At 30.5% G+C, this 19075-nt stretch overlaps 1 protein-coding gene across 7 annotated transcripts in view; it reads left to right on the top strand.

The window, feature by feature from the left end:
- Positions 1-19075, top strand: part of LOC119607685 (collagen alpha-1(XVIII) chain-like) — a 227549-nt gene that overhangs the window by 127376 nt on the left and 81098 nt on the right. For all 7 annotated transcript variants that reach the window (XM_037961746.1, XM_037961745.1, XM_037961748.1 and 4 more), the window contains one exon: positions 16826-16948. In XM_037961746.1, coding sequence (XP_037817674.1) covers positions 16826-16948 — 123 coding nt within the window. The remainder of the gene's footprint in view (positions 1-16825; positions 16949-19075) is intronic.

Genomic DNA, 19075 nt, shown 5'->3' with positions numbered 1-19075 from the left:
ACAGAGCAGTCAATAGTCTGTATTATAGAGCATTCAATAGTCTATACTATAGAGCATTCTATAGTCTGAACAATAGACCAGTCTATAATCTGGACTGTAAAACGCTCTTTAATCTGAACTATACATCAGTCTATAGTCTGGACTATAGAGCAGTCCATAATCTGGACTATAGTACTGCCTATAGTCAGAACTATCAGATAGTTTGTTGTCAGGTCTATAAAACAATCTATAGATTTGAACTGTTGAACGGAATATAGCCAAGAATATGAAACAGCCTATAGTCTGAACTATAGCACAGATTATAGAATAGTCCTTAGCCAGGACTAGCGGATAGTTTGTAGCCAATAATTCCCTGTAGTTCCCATATGTGGCCAACTTAAAAAAGCCCCTTAAATACACTTTTAGCTATTGTATGGTTTCTGGTGGTGGTTTGTATCGTTTTCAGTTTTATTTTCAAAAGTTTATAAATTATTTAAGCAAACATTTTACTCATTTTTATCTTAACAATAGTAACAAGACATAAAAATAAAAAACTTTTGTCATGTTGTATTCAAGTCATTTAGTGATTAATTTATACATACTTGTTGGCAAAAAGTTTCTGAACTTTATTTAATTTTATTAAAAAGCAAACTAAACAATACAGAAAAGAGAGGGAACAGAGAAAAGACTTTAGAAGAGACTAAAAATAAAAGTTAACAATTAGTTAAACATAAATTTGATAGAAATTTTGAAATGAGAGAAATATTTAAATTAAGATTAAAGGATTTTTTAGTAAAATTTAATTAAAATTATAAAATATAAAAGATATATTCTCAACTTGATTTTTACCGCTTTGAGTTCAGGCATAGACAAAGAGTGACAAATTAGTAGCAATATTTAAAAACAGGTATCGGCAGAGAGTGACAAATGAACTCTCCAACTGTTTTTGCTTATTTATTATACATGTGTGAGATTTCTTACTATTGTCTAATCTGTAACTTAGTCTATTTAGTACGTATTTAGTATCTGAACTGGTGTATGAACTATTCTTTTTACTAGCCTATAAATTAGTCTATTGACTAGTCATGAGGCAATTCAATGAACTAGATTTGACTTTTCCATCATTGTACCACAGTGAAGGCATTTACTTTCTATCTATAACAATATATTTTTTAATCCCACAATAGGTCTGTTTACTCATTCAAAAACAGGTCAACAGGTGTTGCTAAAAAATCTTTTCTCTTACCTTAAACAAATTTAAATAAGCTTGATTAGAGATTTAAATTATCGCCCTCAATCACTCCGCAACAAATCTCGCAACTTGTTTACCTTTTTTCGTTATACCTAAGTCAACAAAAGGCCAGCCAATTTCCATTAAATATGATAATTACTACACTAAATAAATTTTTAAAAACACTTCATAAAATCTTAAAAACAAAAAAAAAAAAATGCAAATACAAAATTGTTGCCATAAAATATTGTGTGCTTTAAATAAGTCAGCCACAAATCTCTCCTGGCAAGAACCTTTTTCGCCTTAACATGACTTTATAAATAAATATTCAACAAACAAAACAGAGAACCAGCGGTATACAACTACTATACTTAACATCCAACGTCCTTGGTGGTGTATATGTAGGTTTAAAATTCAACGTTATTTAGTTCATCTAAATACATGGACGTATAAAAAAAGTGGCAAAAATAAAATAAAAGTAAGTACTTATTTTCGCTTGCTCCTTTTTTTTTGATACATTGTTGGAGTTTGTACCAAAATGATGACAAAAGTTTTAATTACTATTTTGCCAAGTTAAGGCAGTTAACTCGTGCTCTGAAATCTAATTAGATTGCTTGACTTAAGTTCAGAAAATACAACAGCAAAAAAAAAAATAATAAAACGAAGTAAACTAAAGTAGAACATTACAAGCTTGCTAAGAGCTAAACATGGTTGCTGTTGCAACTGATATGTATGTAAATTTGCTATACTTCATGTTGTTAAATTGCGAAGCTGGAAAATTTGCAACGAACGGTGTTATTCACTGGCTCCATGGTTAATGTCCGTATCTGTCTGTCTTTCTTCCTACATTGCTCTATTTATGGCTATCCTAACAGCCTGCCTGCCCATTTATACAACTGTATGCATTTTGGATACTTTAATGGTTTCATTTTCCCTCAATATTTTTGTATATACTTAGTTACTTTAAAGTGCTTAGATACTTTTGTTTTTATTATTTTTTTATTTTTTTTTTACTATTTTTGTTTTATATTGAAAATGTTGCTGTTTGTCATTGTTATCAGTAGTTTATTTAGACCATTATTGTAAATAATGTTTATTTTATAATTTTTATACATTTTTGCCATTAAAATATTTAATAATGGAAAAAGAAGATATTAGCAATGACCTAAATAATATAGATAATGGTTTTCAGAACCCTGTAAAATATAGAAAATTGTTATATTATTTTAATTTGTATTTAAGAGAAAAATTTTGTTAGAAAAATAGTAAAACTTAAATTGAATATTTATGTAATCTCTAGAGCAGAGGTATGAAAAAATAATATGGTTTAAATTAAATTAAATAAACGAGATGCAAAAATAAGTTCATGGGTTAAGACAAATAGAAAAATAATATATTGAAATAGTTCATAGGAGATACATTTGTCTCTCTCTCTCCTTTGGAGCTGTTATCGGCAAAGAGCTGTTACGATTTATCGTTTTCAAAACAAAGACATCTAGACTATTTATCTCATTATCTGCCAATACCTTTCTATATTGACAATAGTATGGTCTACAGTCTAGTCTATAGTCTAATGTCTAGTCTACAGTCTAGTCTATAGTCTAATGTCTAGTCTATAGTCTAGTCTATAGTCTAGTCTATAGTCTAGTCTATAGTCTAGTCATAGTCTATAGTCTAAGTCTAGTCTATAGTCTAGTCTATAGTCTAGTCTATAGTCTAGTCTATAGTCTAGTCTACTATAGTCTAGTCTATAGTCTGCTATAGTCTAGTCTATAGTCTAGTCTATAGTCTAGTCTATAGTCTGGTCTATAGTCTAGTCTATAGTCTAGTCTATAGTCTAGTCTATAGTCTAGTCTATAGTCTAGTCTATAGTCTAGTCTATAGTCTAGTCTATAGTCTAGTCTATAGTCTAGTCTATAGTCTAGTCTATAGTCTAGTCTATAGTCTAGTCTATAGTCTAGTCTATAGTCTAGTCTATAGTCTAGTCTATAGTCTAGTCTATAGTCTAGTCTATAGTCTAGTCTATAGTCTAGTCTATAGTCTAGTCTATAGTCTAGTCTATAGTCTAGTCTATAGTTAGTCTATAGTCTAGTCTATAGTCTAGTCTATAGTCTAGTCTATAGTCTAGTCTATAGTCTAGTCTATAGTCTAGTCTATAGTCTAGTCTATAGTCTAGTCTATAGTCTAGTCTATAGTCTAGTCTATAGTCTAGTCTATAGTCTAGTCTATAGTCTAGTCTATAGTCTAGTCTATAGTCTAGTCATAGTCTAGTCTATAGTCTAGTCTATAGTCTAGTCTATAGTCTAGTCTATAGTCTAGTCTATAGTCTAGTCTATAGTCTAGTCTATAGTCTAGTCTATAGTCTAGTCTATAGTCTAGTCTATAGTCTAGTCTATAGTCTAGTCTATAGTCTAGTCTATAGTCTAGTCTATAGTCTAGTCTATAGTCTAGTCTATAGTCTAGTCTAGTCTAGTCTATAGTCTAGTCTATAGTCTAGTCTATAGTCTAGTCTATAGTCTAGTCTATAGTCTAGTCTATAGTCTAGTCTATAGTCTAGTCTATAGTCTAGTCTATAGTCTAGTCTATAGTCTAGTCTATAGTCTAGTCTATAGTCTAGTCTATAGTCTAGTCTATAGTCTAGTCTATAGTCTAGTCTATAGTCTAGTCTAGTAGTCTAGTCCTATAGTCTAGTCTATAGTCTAGTCTATAGTCTAGTCTATAGTCTAGTCTATAGTCTAGTCTATAGTCTAGTCTATAGTCTAGTCTATAGTCTAGTCTATAGTCTAGTCTATAGTCTAGTCTATAGTCTAGTCTATAGTCTAGTCTATAGTCTAGTCTATAGTCTAGTCTATAGTCTAGTCTATAGTCTAGTCTATAGTCTAGTCTATAGTCTAGTCTATAGTCTAGTCTATAGTCTAGTCTATAGTCTAGTCTATAGTCTAGTCTATAGTCTAGTCTATAGTCTAGTCTATAGTCTAGTCTATAGTCTAGTCTATAGTCTAGTCTATAGTCTAGTCTATAGTCTAGTCTAGTCTAGTCTATAGTCTAGTCTATAGTCTAGTCTATAGTCTAGTCTATAGTCTAGTCTATAGTCTAGTCTATAGTCTAGTCTATAGTCTAGTCTATAGTCTAGTCTATAGTCTAGTCTATAGTCTAGTCTATAGTCTAGTCTATAGTCTAGTCTATAGTCTAGTCTATAGTCTAGTCTATAGTCTAGTCTATAGTCTAGTCTATAGTCTAGTCTATCGTCTAGTCTATAGTCTAGTCTATCGTCTAGTCTATCGTCTAGTCTATAGTCTAGTATATAGTCTAGTATATATTTTTTTCTAAAGTCTGGTCCATAGTATATGGTCTATAGTGTAGTATATAGTCTCTGGGTTAAACATTCGTTATTTTTGCGAATTTTAGATATTAAGGGATCATTTTCAGTTTTAACTCTTAATAAGCATTTCCTAATACATATCCTGGCTCTGCTTCTGACTTGTTACAGTTCCTTTTCAGCTATCAAAATTTTAACTTCATATTTATATGCCTCATATTAAATTTAAAATAAACAGAGCCTACTAACATAAATGTTAATAAAATTTCTCTTGTGGCATTGTGTTTTAGTTTTCGAAAAAAAACAATCACATGCAAATAAAATCAAATAAATTTAATAGTCAACAATTAAGAAAAAATAATAATTATTATTTTGCATGTATGACACGCATTCACACAGCAACAAATATTTGTATGAAAATTGTTCTTGTCATAATATGTTTATATATGTTAAACTATATAGTAATAATAAAAATAATAATTAAAATGTCTTCTAATTTAATTGGTTTTTATAAATAGACTTTTTTTATAATTAAAAAATATTATTTTGCGAAAAAAAAAAAACAAATATTTATTGTAAATTTAATACGCTACTTTATCGGATACGTTGCTTTATCGGAGGGTATGATGAGGTAGAGCAGATGTTTCTAAAAAACTTTCTTCTAAGCATACAGATTCAAAATCAGTTCACAATTAATCGTTGATTTATTTAGGTCCCTGGGTTTCGATTTTTTTAAAAGTGTGTTGGCTCGACGAAATCCAAAACAAAAAAAAAAAAAAAAAAATTGCCAGAAAACTCATTTGACACTTTTCATTGATGCCTTTTGTAAATTAGGTATCCGCATAGACTAGCTATGGAGTTTTCTGTCTCAATTGCACACGTACATACATACGTGTGAAGAGGGCTTATGAAAATTCCTGCTTAGACTATATATGGAATTATATGACCGAAAAGATTGAGCTTTCAGTCTGCATTATGTATTTGTTGTTTACTCATATGTGAGCTTACATAAAAAAGTTTTTTGCCGATACCAGCTTTTAATACTACGAATATAAAGAAAATCATATGACTAAGGATGAATTACTATATGATCGTATTAGACACACTATTCATCTTTACTTCACTATTTTGATAAAAAAATTTTATTAAATAGTAATGAATCAATTTTAAACAATTTCAATTATTCCCGATTTATGACAATTTTTACAGTATTTTATACATTCTATTCTCATATGTGATATATTTTTATCTTTTTTTTTCAAATTCATATGAAAAAATAATATTGTAATTAAAACTAATGAGTATTTTTCTCTAGTTTATTATTAATTACATAAAAACACGAACTCCTACCTAAATATTAACATTGATTGCATACCACCCAGCAGTTTTAGAAGGAGACAACGTGTCTCTTCTACTTTTTTTCCAAATGCCTCAAATATAATAATTTTTTTGGAAGTTTTAACACGCTTTTACTCTTTGTAGGAAAAGTGTCAATTGTCACTTTAGTATCCCTAAGCTATCGATAGTTCTGTTCTAGTTCTGTTCTAGTTCTGTTCTAGTTCTGTTCTAGTTCTGTTCTAGTTCTGTTCTAGTTCTGTTCTAGTTCTGTTCTAGTTCTGTTCTAGTTCTGTTCTAGGTTTAGTTCTGTTCTAGTTCTGTTCTAGTTCTGTTCTAGTTCTGTTCTAGTTCTGTTCTAGTTCTGTTCTAGTTCTGTTCTAGTTCTGTTCTAGTTCTGTTCTAGTTCTGTTCTAGTTCTGTTCTAGTTCTGTTCTAGTTCTGTTCTAGTTCTGTTCTAGTTCTGTTCTAGTTCTGTTCTAGTTCTGTTCTAGTTCTGTTCTAGTTCTGTTCTAGTTCTGTTCTAGTTCTGTTCTAGTTCTGTTCAGTTCTGTTCTAGTTCTGTTCTAGTTCTGTTCTAGTTCTGTTCTAGTTCTGTTCTAGTTCTGTTTCTAGTTCTGTTCTAGTTCTGTTCTAGTTCTGTTCTAGTTCTGTTCTAGTTCTGTTCTAGTTCTGTTCTAGTTCTGTTCTAGTTCTGTTCTAGTTCTGTTCTAGTTCTGTTCTAGTTCTGTTCTAGTTCTGTTCTAGTTCTGTTCTAGTTCTGTCTAGTTCTGTTCTAGTTCTGTTCTAGTTCTGTCTAGTTCTGTTCTAGTTCTGTTCTAGTTCTGTTCTAGTTCTGTTCTAGTTCTGTTCTAGTTCTGTTCTAGTTCTGTTCTAGTTCTGTTCTAGTTCTGTTCTAGTTCTGTTCTAGTTCTGTTCTAGTTCTGTTCTAGTTCTGTTCTAGTTCTGTTCTAGTTCTGTTCTAGTTCTGTTCTAGTTCTGTTCTAGTTCTAGTTCTGTTCTAGTTCTGTTCTAGTTCTGTTCTAGTTCTGTTCTAGTTCTGTTCTAGTTCTGTTCTAGTTCTGTTCTAGTTCTGTTCTAGTTCTGTTCTAGTTCTGTTCTAGTTCTGTTCTAGTTCTGTTCTAGTTCTGTTCTAGTTCTGTTCTAGTTCTGTTCTAGTTCTGTTCTAGTTCTGTTCTAGTTCTGTTCTAGTTCTGTTCTAGTTCTGTTCTAGTTCTGTTCTAGTTCTGTTCTAGTTCTGTTAGTTCTGTTCTAGTTCTGTTCTAGTTCTGTTCTAGTTCTGTTCTAGTTCTGTTCTAGTTCTGTTCTAGTTCTGTTCTAGTTCTGTCTTCTGTTCTAGTTCTGTTCTAGTTCTGTTCTAGTTCTGTTCTAGTTCTGTTCTAGTTCTGTTCTAGTTCTGTTCTAGTTCTGTTTCTAGTTTCTGTTCTAGTAGTTCTGTTCTAGTTTGTTCTAGTTCTGTTCTAGTTCTGTTCTAGTTCTGTTCTAGTTCTGTTCTAGTTCTGTTCTAGTTCTGTTCTAGTTCTGTTGTTCTAGTTCTGTTCTAGTTCTAGTTCTGTTCTAGTTCTGTTCTAGTTCTGTTCTAGTTCTGTTCTAGTTCTAGTTCTGTTCTGTCTGTTCTAGTTCTGTTCTAGTTCTGTTCTAGTTTCTGTTCTAGTTCTGTTCTAGTTCTGTTCTAGTTCTGTTCTGTTCTAGTTCTTTTCTTCTGTCTTGTTCTGTTCTAGTTTCTGTTCTAGTTCTGTTCTAGTTCTGTTCTAGTTCTGTTGTTCTAGTTTCTGTTCTAGTTCTGTTCTAGTTCTGTTCTAGTTCTGTTCTAGTTCTGTTCTAGTTCTGTTCTAGTTCTGTTCTAGTTCTGTTCTAGTTCTGTTCTAGTTCTGTTCTAGTTCTGTTCTAGTTCTGTTCTAGTTCTGTTCTAGTTCTGTTCTAGTTCTGTTCTAGTTCTGTTCTAGTTCTGTTCTAGTTCTGTTCTAGTTCTGTTCTAGTTCTGTTCTAGTTCTGTTCTAGTTCTGTTCTAGTTCTGTTCTAGTTCTGTTCTAATTCTGTTCTAGTTCTGTTCTAGTTCTGTTCCAGATCTGTTCTAGTTCTGTTCTAGGATCTACGAGATACTAATGATTGCAGATATAGACTCTGCAATAAAATACTTTCTGGGTTAGGTAGAACACTAAAGACTATTACTTGGAGTCACTAAGGTAAAGATTGCTTAGAGCATAACTTTCTAAGTGAGGCAAAAAATATATTACTTCAGTCAACGAAGTAAGTGGGCATTGGTGAATGTTCCGCATTAGAGTGATACATTGAGTCCTTATAAAACTGCTGGTTATATACACCCTCGTACACTCACATATACCTAAACACACATTCACTCTCGAAAAGGACAACTAATTACAATCAATTTAATAGAAGTGCGAGCAGTATGTCTAAATGACATACATTTTGATTTTAATTTGAGTTAATAATAAATCATTAAATTGTATTTTTTAATTGCTATAATTTTTTTTTACATTTATATGATTTTGCTCTTGTCTGGACTGGAAAAAGTAGTGGAGTACATATTGGGTATTGTTTTTGTAGGGGAATAAATTATATAATTGTATTTGCATTTAATTTCACACAACTTGTATCTTAACAGGGAATTTTATTTTTAAAATTAGGTTAAGGAATTATTGCTAAGAGGGAGAATATATAGATAATTATTATTTTTTTAATAAGGAAATGTTAATTGCAATTTGTTGTATGTATATTAATGGAAGAGAGCAATAAAAGGCCACAGGGTAGTAAATAGAATGTAAAGAATATTTAATATAATTTGTTGAAGGGTTTTGAGCATTTTGCTTTTTTTATATAATTAATAAAACATTTTCATGTAAAGAAGAGCACTCCTGCAGGTTTTCTTTAAAATTGAACATAAGTCTTACATGTAGATCCTTACATATTCGTACATACATACATACATTCATATGTATATAATAAAATAAAACAACTTGAAATATTTCTAATTCATTACTTTTATATGTTACAAATCTGTCATCCTATTTCAAAATATAAATTTATACAGAAAATTTTATTTTATCCAAATATTTATAGTAGTATAAGTGTGTGTATATGTTTACTTACACATGTTAACCTTTTTTTTCGTTTTAACTTTTTTTCCTCTCTCTCTAACGCATCAATCAAAAATTTTATAAAGGTTAAAAACAAAACCCATATTTAAGAAAAAAAAGCAAGCAAATCTTGTTATAATTTATTTTTGCAAATCCTTATATAAAATGGCCTAATAGCATATATAAATGGCCTAAATACATAAATGTAACTACTTGTAGAGAAAGTATGTACATAAATTTTACGGCGGAGAAAGAAGCGTCTAAAACAATATAAAATTTTTCCTCCATTAAAAACATGTTTCTAATATTTTTGGGCCATAAAATACAGGAAATACGGAAAATTTGAATAATAAGATGAAGAGGAAAATTTAACAGAAAGAGTAAAAGCTTTAAAAATATAGCTTAATTGTATACATATACATATGTATGTGTATTCGACTAGACTTGAAAAACGGCTATAGAAAAAACTCTAGAGTCTACTATAGACTGGTCTCTAAAGTCGAATATATATTCGGCTACAATGTTGACTATAGGGTCGACTAAATAGTCTATAAGAATGTTGACTATAGAATTAACTATATTGTTGACTATAGAGTAACGTATAGAATCGACTATACAGTTCACTATAGAGCCCTAATCGGCAAAGACCTTTGTTAAGAGCCTTCTTGCACTCTTATTTTCTCTCGCTTGTATGCTTACACATGTATGTAAGAACTTATTTTTTACTCTCTGCCGATGTAGGCTATAGAGTTAACTGTAGGGAAGACTAGAGAGTCGGCTAAACAGCTGACTATAGAGCAGTCATGGGCAAACACATACCACCATGTGTATATTTGTGTGCGTTAAGCAGCAGAGAGATGACTGCACGTTATAACAAAATGGTGGTACACTGAGAAAAGTTTTGAAATTTGTTTTCTATTGCAAATACTTTTTACGACGAGAAAAACTCATGAACTTTTGGGCATTTTAAACAAAAATGGAATAAAGGGAAAGAGTTTTTCATTTAAGAAAAGTAGTAGTATTTTTAAAAAGTAGTATTAAATAAAACTACTGAAATATCATTAAGAAAATCACGACTTTCTATTCGATTTCGAACTTTTAAGGGATATTACCGAGATATTAACTGAACTTAATTTAAAGTTCAACTAATCTATCCAAATCAATGTTTCCTTTATATTCCTTAATACGCAATAAGTCACCAATGTGTTGATCGGTTAACCTTTTAATTGCAACAACTTTACTTTTCTGTCATGTCCCCTAAGGTCATTTAAGGGTCCATGGCAAGTTTCATAATGCCTTTTCAAAAAAAATAAAGCTTTTCTACATATAATTTTATAACATACGACGCATTGTGCCTCACCGTCCATGTTTTCTATAAAAAAGAAATCATTTTCCCAATTTATATCAAACATTTTGCTAGGTGTAATAAAAGAGAAAAAATCATAAGCATAAAAAAATCCGCAACGTGATCTTGCTTCTACAAAAGCTGAACAGCAACTGATTTGATTTTGATCTCTGAGATCGTAACAAAGCAACAAACAAGTGGTCATTTTAGTAAAACACAGACACACTAATACACACAAGCTTATAGTGTAGGTGTGTCAACAAAGCGTCAGCAGAATTTCTTGGCCTATGCACGCGTGCATTAGAATTTCAGTTTTGCTCGTGACTGCTATAGAGTCAACTATAGGGAAGACTAGAGAGTTGGCCATACATTTGACTACAGAATCAACTATAGGGATGACAAGAGAGTCGGCTATACAGTTGACTACTGAGTTGACACTATAGTAGTCTGTTTTGTCTGAAATTCGACGAAAGGGTCTACACAGTGTATATAGTCAGCAAGAGTGTCGTCAATAGAATTAACTATACTATTGACTATAGAGTAAAGTATAGAATCGACAACACAGTTGACTATAGAGTTAACTATAGGAAAGACTAGAGAGTCGACTATAAGGTTGACTATAGAGTCAACTATAAGGAGGACTGGAGAGTCGGATATACAGTTGACTACAGAGTCTGTATTGTCTGAAATTCAACTACAGTGTATAGAACACTATATATTCCACTATACAGTCGAGTATAGATTCTATTAAAAAATCGACTGTGGAGTCAACTAAAAATCTACTATAGAGTCAACTATAGCGTTGACTACAGTATTTACTATAAACTCGACTATGAAGTCTCTTGTGGAATTGACTATAAATTCGACTATATTACTGAGTACATAGTCGGCTATAGAGTTGACTCTAGAATCGGGACTCTAGAATTAGACTGTAGATGCGACCAAAGCGACAACTAAAGCATCGACTATAAAGTCACCTGTAGAATCGACTATAGTTTAAGCTTCAGGATAGACTATAGGGAAGACAAGAGAGTCGGCTATAGAGTTGACTATAGAGTTGACACTGTAGTCGTCTGTATCATCTGTATAGTCGACTTTACAATCGGCTACAGAGTCGATTATACAATCTATATACTATATAGTCCATTATGCAGTCGAGTATAGATTCTATTAAATAATCGACTGTGGATTCAACTCAAAAGTCCACTATAGAGTCAACTATAGAACTGACTACAGTGTTCACTATAAAGTCGATTATTGAGTGTATTGTGGAATTGACAATAAAGTCGACTATAGTATCGACTACATAGATATAGAGTTGATTATAGAATTAAGTATAGACTGTAGATGGGACTAAATTGACAACTATAGAATCGACTATAGCTTCCGCTATAGAATCGACTATAGCTTCAGCTATAGAAACGACTATTGATTCAGCTATAGAATCGAGTTTAGATTCATCTATAGAAGGGATATAGTTAGCTATAGAGTTTAGTATAGAGTTGAATATAGAATCGAGCATAGATTAGACAGTAGAATCTACTAAAGAGACAACCATAGAATCGTCTATAGATTCGACTATAGAAATTGACTATAAAATATACGATATATACTCTACAGTAAACTACAAAATTGTTAACAGTCGTCTACAGAGTTGACAATTACGTTGACTATAAAGACGAATATGGATTAAGTTAACTGTACAGTAAACTATAAAATCGGGTATAGTTTTAACTGTAGTGTCAACCATAAAATCGAATATGGATTCAGTTAACTGTACATTAAACTAATCGACTATAGAGTTAAATGTAGCGTCGACTATAATGTCTACTATAGAGAGGGCCATGGTGTCTTTTACATTGTCTTCTGTTCTTTTAGACAGTCTATTTTAGAGTCTATTAATTTTTATTTCATTTCTTTTAAAGAAAAATTTTGTGAAAAAACTTAAAATTTTAAATAAAAATACAAAACTTAATTTCCGTTTCCCATTGTAAGGATTCTCGTTTTTCTCTATTACATTTTGAACACACATCATGTTAATAATATTTAACAGTTTAAGTGGAAAAAATAAAACTTTACAACCTTCACGATTTAGATAACATTTGTTAAGTTGATTTCTTCGTTTGTGTTTTATTTTTTTTTTTGCTCTTCTCTATAACATCTGAAAATAGTAAATTTAATTTAGCGTTTATTTTGTACTCGTCCCCCCTTACACATTACACATCGAGAACAGAAAACACTCTTGGTTAAAAATCGTTTATCATATTTTGATGAACAATCTTGAAAAACTCATGGATTATAGGAATATTACATGAAATTTATAATGTAATATATATGTATGTATTTATTTTTTGTACATATGTATACAAATGTGTGAATATATAAAAAAATATTAGTAGGATTGCTTTTGGAAGAGAAAAAATGTTCCAGGTTTTCAAAAATACCATCGTATAACTAAATCTCCCCGCATATTCTTTTTACTTTCAACCAAATATTTATAGACCGAACTTATGTTCCCTCCTAATATATTTAATATGTTTATAAGTTTATACTTACACATAAGGTCCTGAGGTTTTTCCAGACATTCATCTTTACAGCTGGCAAAAGGAAAAAAGTCATTAACACAATTTTCGCTGTAAAGCAAAAAACATAAAACCAAATGAAAATATAAGAAAAATAGTATTTTATCGTATTAAATGTTACTAAATTTTTTGCTGCTTGTGTGCTGTGGTGTTTGGTTTATTTCTTTGTTAGATTTAACCGAAATAGAGTGACCAGTTTTATGCAAAATTAAATTACTACAAAATACTTCTTTAAGGTTTCATTATCTAAAAATCAATAATTTTTATGTATATTTTTAATAATTAATTTTGTCCCACTGTGGTTGACTCTGTGCTAATATTTTTTATAATTTCTAAAAGCCTAATATATTTGCTAGTAATACTCCGATTTTTGTTTAGATTACACCAATGCTTTAAAAGTTTTATATATATTTCCTTTTTTCTTACTTTAAAAACCACAGTACGTATGATTAATGTTAATTCAAGGCTAATTTTTCTAAAACTAATATATTTAAGAAACTATATTAGTAAACTAGAAAAATCCTACAGTTTTGAAAAGCCTGCAAATTATTTTGTAATATTCATTACAGAAACTTTATTTTAAATATACAAAAACAATAATATTTTTTAGAAAAATACAAAATTGTATTTTAAAAATTTAAGAATAATGACGAAAAATATAAGTTTATTCTGACAAGTTGGTCGCCTAGTTTTCTATAAATTTATGTATGCTTATGTGTGAGTGTTGCAAATAGCTCTTTGGGGAAATGTGGTTGAACTCCTTGAAGTTTTTTTTTCCTATACATATTTCTACATAAGGATATATATTTTTTTTTTGCTTCATCTTCATTTCATGCATACCAACACGCACGATTTAAATGTGCGAAAAAAGCGATTTATCATTTACACAATTACGCATTCTGTTAGTAACGTTGTTAACACTCGCACTCATACACACACACAAACACATTTCAAAGACTACAGATTAACACTGCTCTATACCAACACACATTATAATAGAGATGACGATAACTAAGAACGATAATGTTGTAGAAGTGTAACTAGTGTAAGAGATTGTGTAACATTGTATCAAATTCACACACACACCCACACACAAACACCACTTCAAGAGATCCTGCTCGATGGTAATAAAAATGTAAAAAAAAAGAAATAATCGCTCATACTTACGTATGAGTGAGTACCTTTAAAATATTATAATTTCACCCAAAAGATTATCCCAAAAACATTCACTCACTTATACACTTTCTACGTCATCTCATTAGACTTGTAAAAAGGATTCATTTTCTAGCTTTGTAAAAACAAAAATTATCCTTTTTTTCCTCGTAAGCCTGCTGCTGATGTTGCCGTTAATATCTAATTTATATGCATTTAAAGTATTATATTGTAACGTATTGTACAAGTATGTTAATAATAATTCTATAAATCTTAAGTTTTTAATGTTTTTTATAGTCATGATAAACAATCTGTTTCACATTTTTTCCCCATTTTAACGTCTGAATTCTGTTTTCGATCTTTGTGTGTGTGTGTGTTTTTTTTATATGGTAATTTTAAAGCAATTTACAAAAGAATTTATTGATGCTGAAAATATGTTGTAAATAAAAGTAGAACTCATAAATATTATTAAAAAGCAAAAGAAAAAAAATTGGGTAAAATTAATGCATGAGATTAAAAATGTTTTAATATTGAGATTTTTCTCTTGTAAGGTCAAGTATTCAATTATAAATCTTACAGCAAGGGATTTTATAGTTTAGTAGTTGCGATAAAAAATTTCATTGGTAAAGTAGAAAGGCAAAGGTTAGATATTCCTTGTAGATATTCGCTTATATTATAGTAAACTTTATATCGCAAACCATCGGCTCTATATTAGAGGACTACAGCTTCGAATATAGAGCCGTCTATAGAATCGAGAAGACTGTAATCGATTATAGAGTTGCCTATAGCCTCTACTATGGAGTCGACTATTGTGTAGACTTTATAGTAAACTACTTTCTAGACATATGTTTTATAGTCGAAAATATAGTTGTAGTCTTCTTTCGACTCTAGTCTCTCTAGAAGTGCCAACACTAGTCTTGACGATAGACTGTAGTCTCGACCATAAAGGCGACTGTAGTATCGACTATAGAGTCTATAGAGTTTCGAGTATAGAGTCGATTATAGTTTAGATTATAGATTCGACTATAGTCTCGAGTATAGAGTCGATTATAGTTTAGACTATAGAGACGACTATAGTCTCGACTGTAGAATTGACTATAGACTATAGAGTCGCCTATAGCCTATGTAGTCGACTATTGTGTCGACTTTATAGTTAACTACTTTCTCGACTATAAAACATAGTATTGTTTCGACTACAATATAGGCTCGATTATGGAATAGACTATAAAGTGTACTATATTCTCGACTACAGAATAGACTATGCAGCGACTATAGGGTCTATTTTAGTGTAGACTGTGGCGTAGACTATAGTGCCTCTAGTATAACCGACAGTAGTCTTGACGATAGACTAAAGTTTCGACCATAGAGTCGGCTATAGTCTCAATTACAGGGGCGATTATATTATCGTTCATAAAGGCGACTATAGTATCGACTATAGAGTTTCGAGTATAGAGTCGGCTATAGTTGAGACTATAAAGTCGACTATAGTCTCGTGTATAGTGTCGATTATACTCACGACTGTGGAATTAACTGTAGACTACGGAATAGACTATAAAGCCTACTATAGTCTCGACTATAGAGTAGATTTTGCTTAGGCTATAGGGTTTACTTTAGTAAACATTAGAGTAGACTATAGTCTCTCTAGATAGCAGACAATAGTCTTGACGATCGACTATAGTTTTGAGCATAGAGTCGGCTATAGTCTCACCTACAGAGGCGATTATATAATCGTCCATAAAGGTGACTATAGTATCGACTATACAGTCTTTAAAGCCAAGTATAGAGTCCATTATAGTTTAGACTATTAAGGCGACTATATTCTCGTATATAGAGTCGATTATACTCACGACTGTGAAATTGACTATAGACTAAAGAGTAGCCTATAGTCTCTACTATAGAGTCGACCTTTGTAACGACTATAGAACCTACAAATACGTCGATTATAGAATAGACTACAATATACTATTGTCTCGGTTATAGAGATTACTTTAGTCTCGACATTAGAGTCGACTATATTCTATCTAGTAAAGCCAACAATATTTTTGACTGTACTCTATTGTCTCAAACATAGTGTCGACTATGGTCTTAATTATAGAGGTAACTTGAGACTCTTCGATAGAGCCAGCTATAGTCTCTACTAGGGAATCGACTTTAGTCTCGACTATGGTCTACAGTCTAGACAATATATTCAACTATAATCTCCACTATAGAGTCGACTATTTTCTCTACTTTGAAGTTGTCTATAGAGTCGACTACGATCTCAACTACAGAGTCTATTGAATTGTTAACTTTAGTTTTGAGAGTAGAGTTTACTATAATCTCAATTATAGAGTTGAATACAGTGTCAGGTATAGATTCTATTTAATAGTCGACTAAGTTGATTATAATGTCGACCATACATGTTTCGACTTAAACCTGACTTTAGAGGCAACGATAGTCTTGACTATAGAGTCCAATTACAAAATCATTTGTAGTATCGATTAAAAAGCATAGTTTCTACAATAGAATCGACTTAAGCTCGAGAATTTCCTTAAGTTAATAAATGTACTTTGAATCAATGTTCCTACTTTAAACTATACAAATTCTAAAGGATATTAAATAAAATATTTTATATAGTTATATTTATTTCTGTGAAATAAACAACAACAAAAAAGTAAACTACTTCCTTCTTTTCTCATGTACATATAAACCCACAACCTATATTGGCAGGATCACTATAAATATTTTAACAATTTCCCCTGTTTTTTTTTTTATTAATCTTTGAATTTCTCTTTTATTTTACAGCTTGGAACATTGGTACCAATTGCCACACCCGCCCCACCGACAACAATTGCACCACCAGTACGTGTTGATATACAATCATCGAATTTATTAAATAATTTACCACCATTACTCAATACACCTACGGTAAGTGTGTACTGTGTGCCAAATAAATCTATATTTTATTTTACGTGATATACTTTTTTTATTACCAATATCTTTTTTTTTGTTTATTTTTTAATAAACGAATGTTTATTTTATGTTACCCGGGAAAAACTAGAGAATGCAATGAGAAAAATGTGTAAATTTAACAAGAAAAAAAAATATATTAAATAAATTTAATTAAATTTTATTAGTTTTATTTTTTTTATATATAAAACCTTTAACCAATTTTTCTCAGTGTATTTTGTGTGTAACATATGCAAGTAAATAGTGTGTTATTTTATTGTTTTTTATTTATATTTTTCTTTAATTTTATTTTAATTTTCTTTTTTTATTTGTATGTATTTAATTTGATTTATGTTTATTAAAATATAATCTATATTTTGTATACAAACTAAATTATTAAAGATCAACATACAGACACTTAATCAATAGATACTCATACAGACATGCATACATTAATATATACTTTCACACGAGCTATATTTTTCTTATTTATACATATTACGAAAATGTGTACAGTTAAGGGCATAAAAATGGCATTCAAAACACTAAATAATTAAAAGCTAGTGTAACTATTTGGTACAATCTTTATTTTAGTGACTTTTGTATTTTTTTCACTGGCCAACTGTGCGTATGATTAATATGTAATTACTACATCAATTGTAAATTAAGTATACTCTTTTAACATAGAAAAGACGTTAGTGTTAGTAGGTGTTGAGTTACAGTTTCTCGCCTATAGTATTGATTATAGAGTCGCCTAGAGTCTCGAACATAGAGTCGTATATAGCTTTGATATCGACTGAAAATACCTCTACATTATCGAATATAGAGACGGCTGTAGTATTTTAATGACTTTTGTATATTTTTCACTGGCCAACTGTGCGTATGATTAATATATAATTACTACATCAATTGTTAATTAAGTATACTCTTTTAACATAGAAAAGTCGTTAGATAGTATTAGTAGGTGTTGAGTTACAGTTTCTCGCCTATAGTCTTGATTATAGAGTCGCCTAGAGTCTCGAACATAGAGTCGTATATAGCTTCAACTATAAAATCTTCTATAGGCTCGACTATAATGTCATCTTCAGTTTAAACTATATCGTTTATAGTATTAACTTCTATGTAGTTAATATTCTTCTTAATAGTGACGTCTACGATATCGACTAAAAATACATTATCTACATTATCGACTATAGAGACGGCTGTAATATCGACTACTGAGGCGATTTTCGACTATCTCTTTTATCTCAAGACTTCGTTTATGTATAAGGTATCTTCTATAATTTCGACGGTAGAGTTTTCTATAATCTCTACACTAGAAGTTTCTATAGTCTGGACTATAGAATCATATATATAGATCTGACTGTAGAGTCGTCTATAGTCTAGACTATAAAGTTTTGATTATAGCGTCGACTACAATTTTGACCATAATATCGTCTTAGTTTCGATTAAGTATAAAAAAGTTTAGAGTATCGACTAGGGACACTTAGTAGTTCAGAATGTAGTTTAGTCTATAGACTTGACTATAGGGTCGTCGATTTAATCATATATTAAATCGTAGATATACTACACTATATAGTTGTATATACACTATACTATTAAGTCATTTATATACATACTCGACTCTAGAGTCTTTTATAGTCTCGACAGTAATGTTTGCTGTAGTATCGTCTATATAGTCGACTATAATATTGTTTATATAAGTACTATCTATATACTCGACTATAGAACCATTTATAATCTCGACTATTGAGAGATACCTATAGTTAGTAATATCGATTATATAATCAACTATAATCTGGACTATAGAGTCTCTACAGTAATGTTTTCTTTAGTATCGTCTATATAGTCGACTATAGTATTGTTTATATAACTAAGTACTATCTGTATACTCGTCTATAGAACCATCTAGTTGTATATATACTATACTATTAAGTCATTTATATACATACTCGACTCTAGAGTCTTATAGTTTCGACAGTAATGTTTTCTGTAGTATCGTCTATATAGTCGACTATAATATTGTTTATATAAGTACTATCTATATACTCGACTATAGAACCATTTATAATCTCGACTATTGAGAGATACCTATAGTTAGTAATA

This window comes from Lucilia sericata, unplaced genomic scaffold (genome assembly GCF_015586225.1).
Source record: "Lucilia sericata isolate MDLA Ls3-8-SP2 unplaced genomic scaffold, ASM1558622v1 Contig000729F_arrow, whole genome shotgun sequence".
Classification (NCBI taxonomy): Eukaryota; Metazoa; Arthropoda; class Insecta; order Diptera; family Calliphoridae; genus Lucilia; species Lucilia sericata.
The sequence above is the reverse complement of the archived record's forward strand: the minus strand, read 5'-3'. Positions and strand labels throughout refer to the sequence as shown.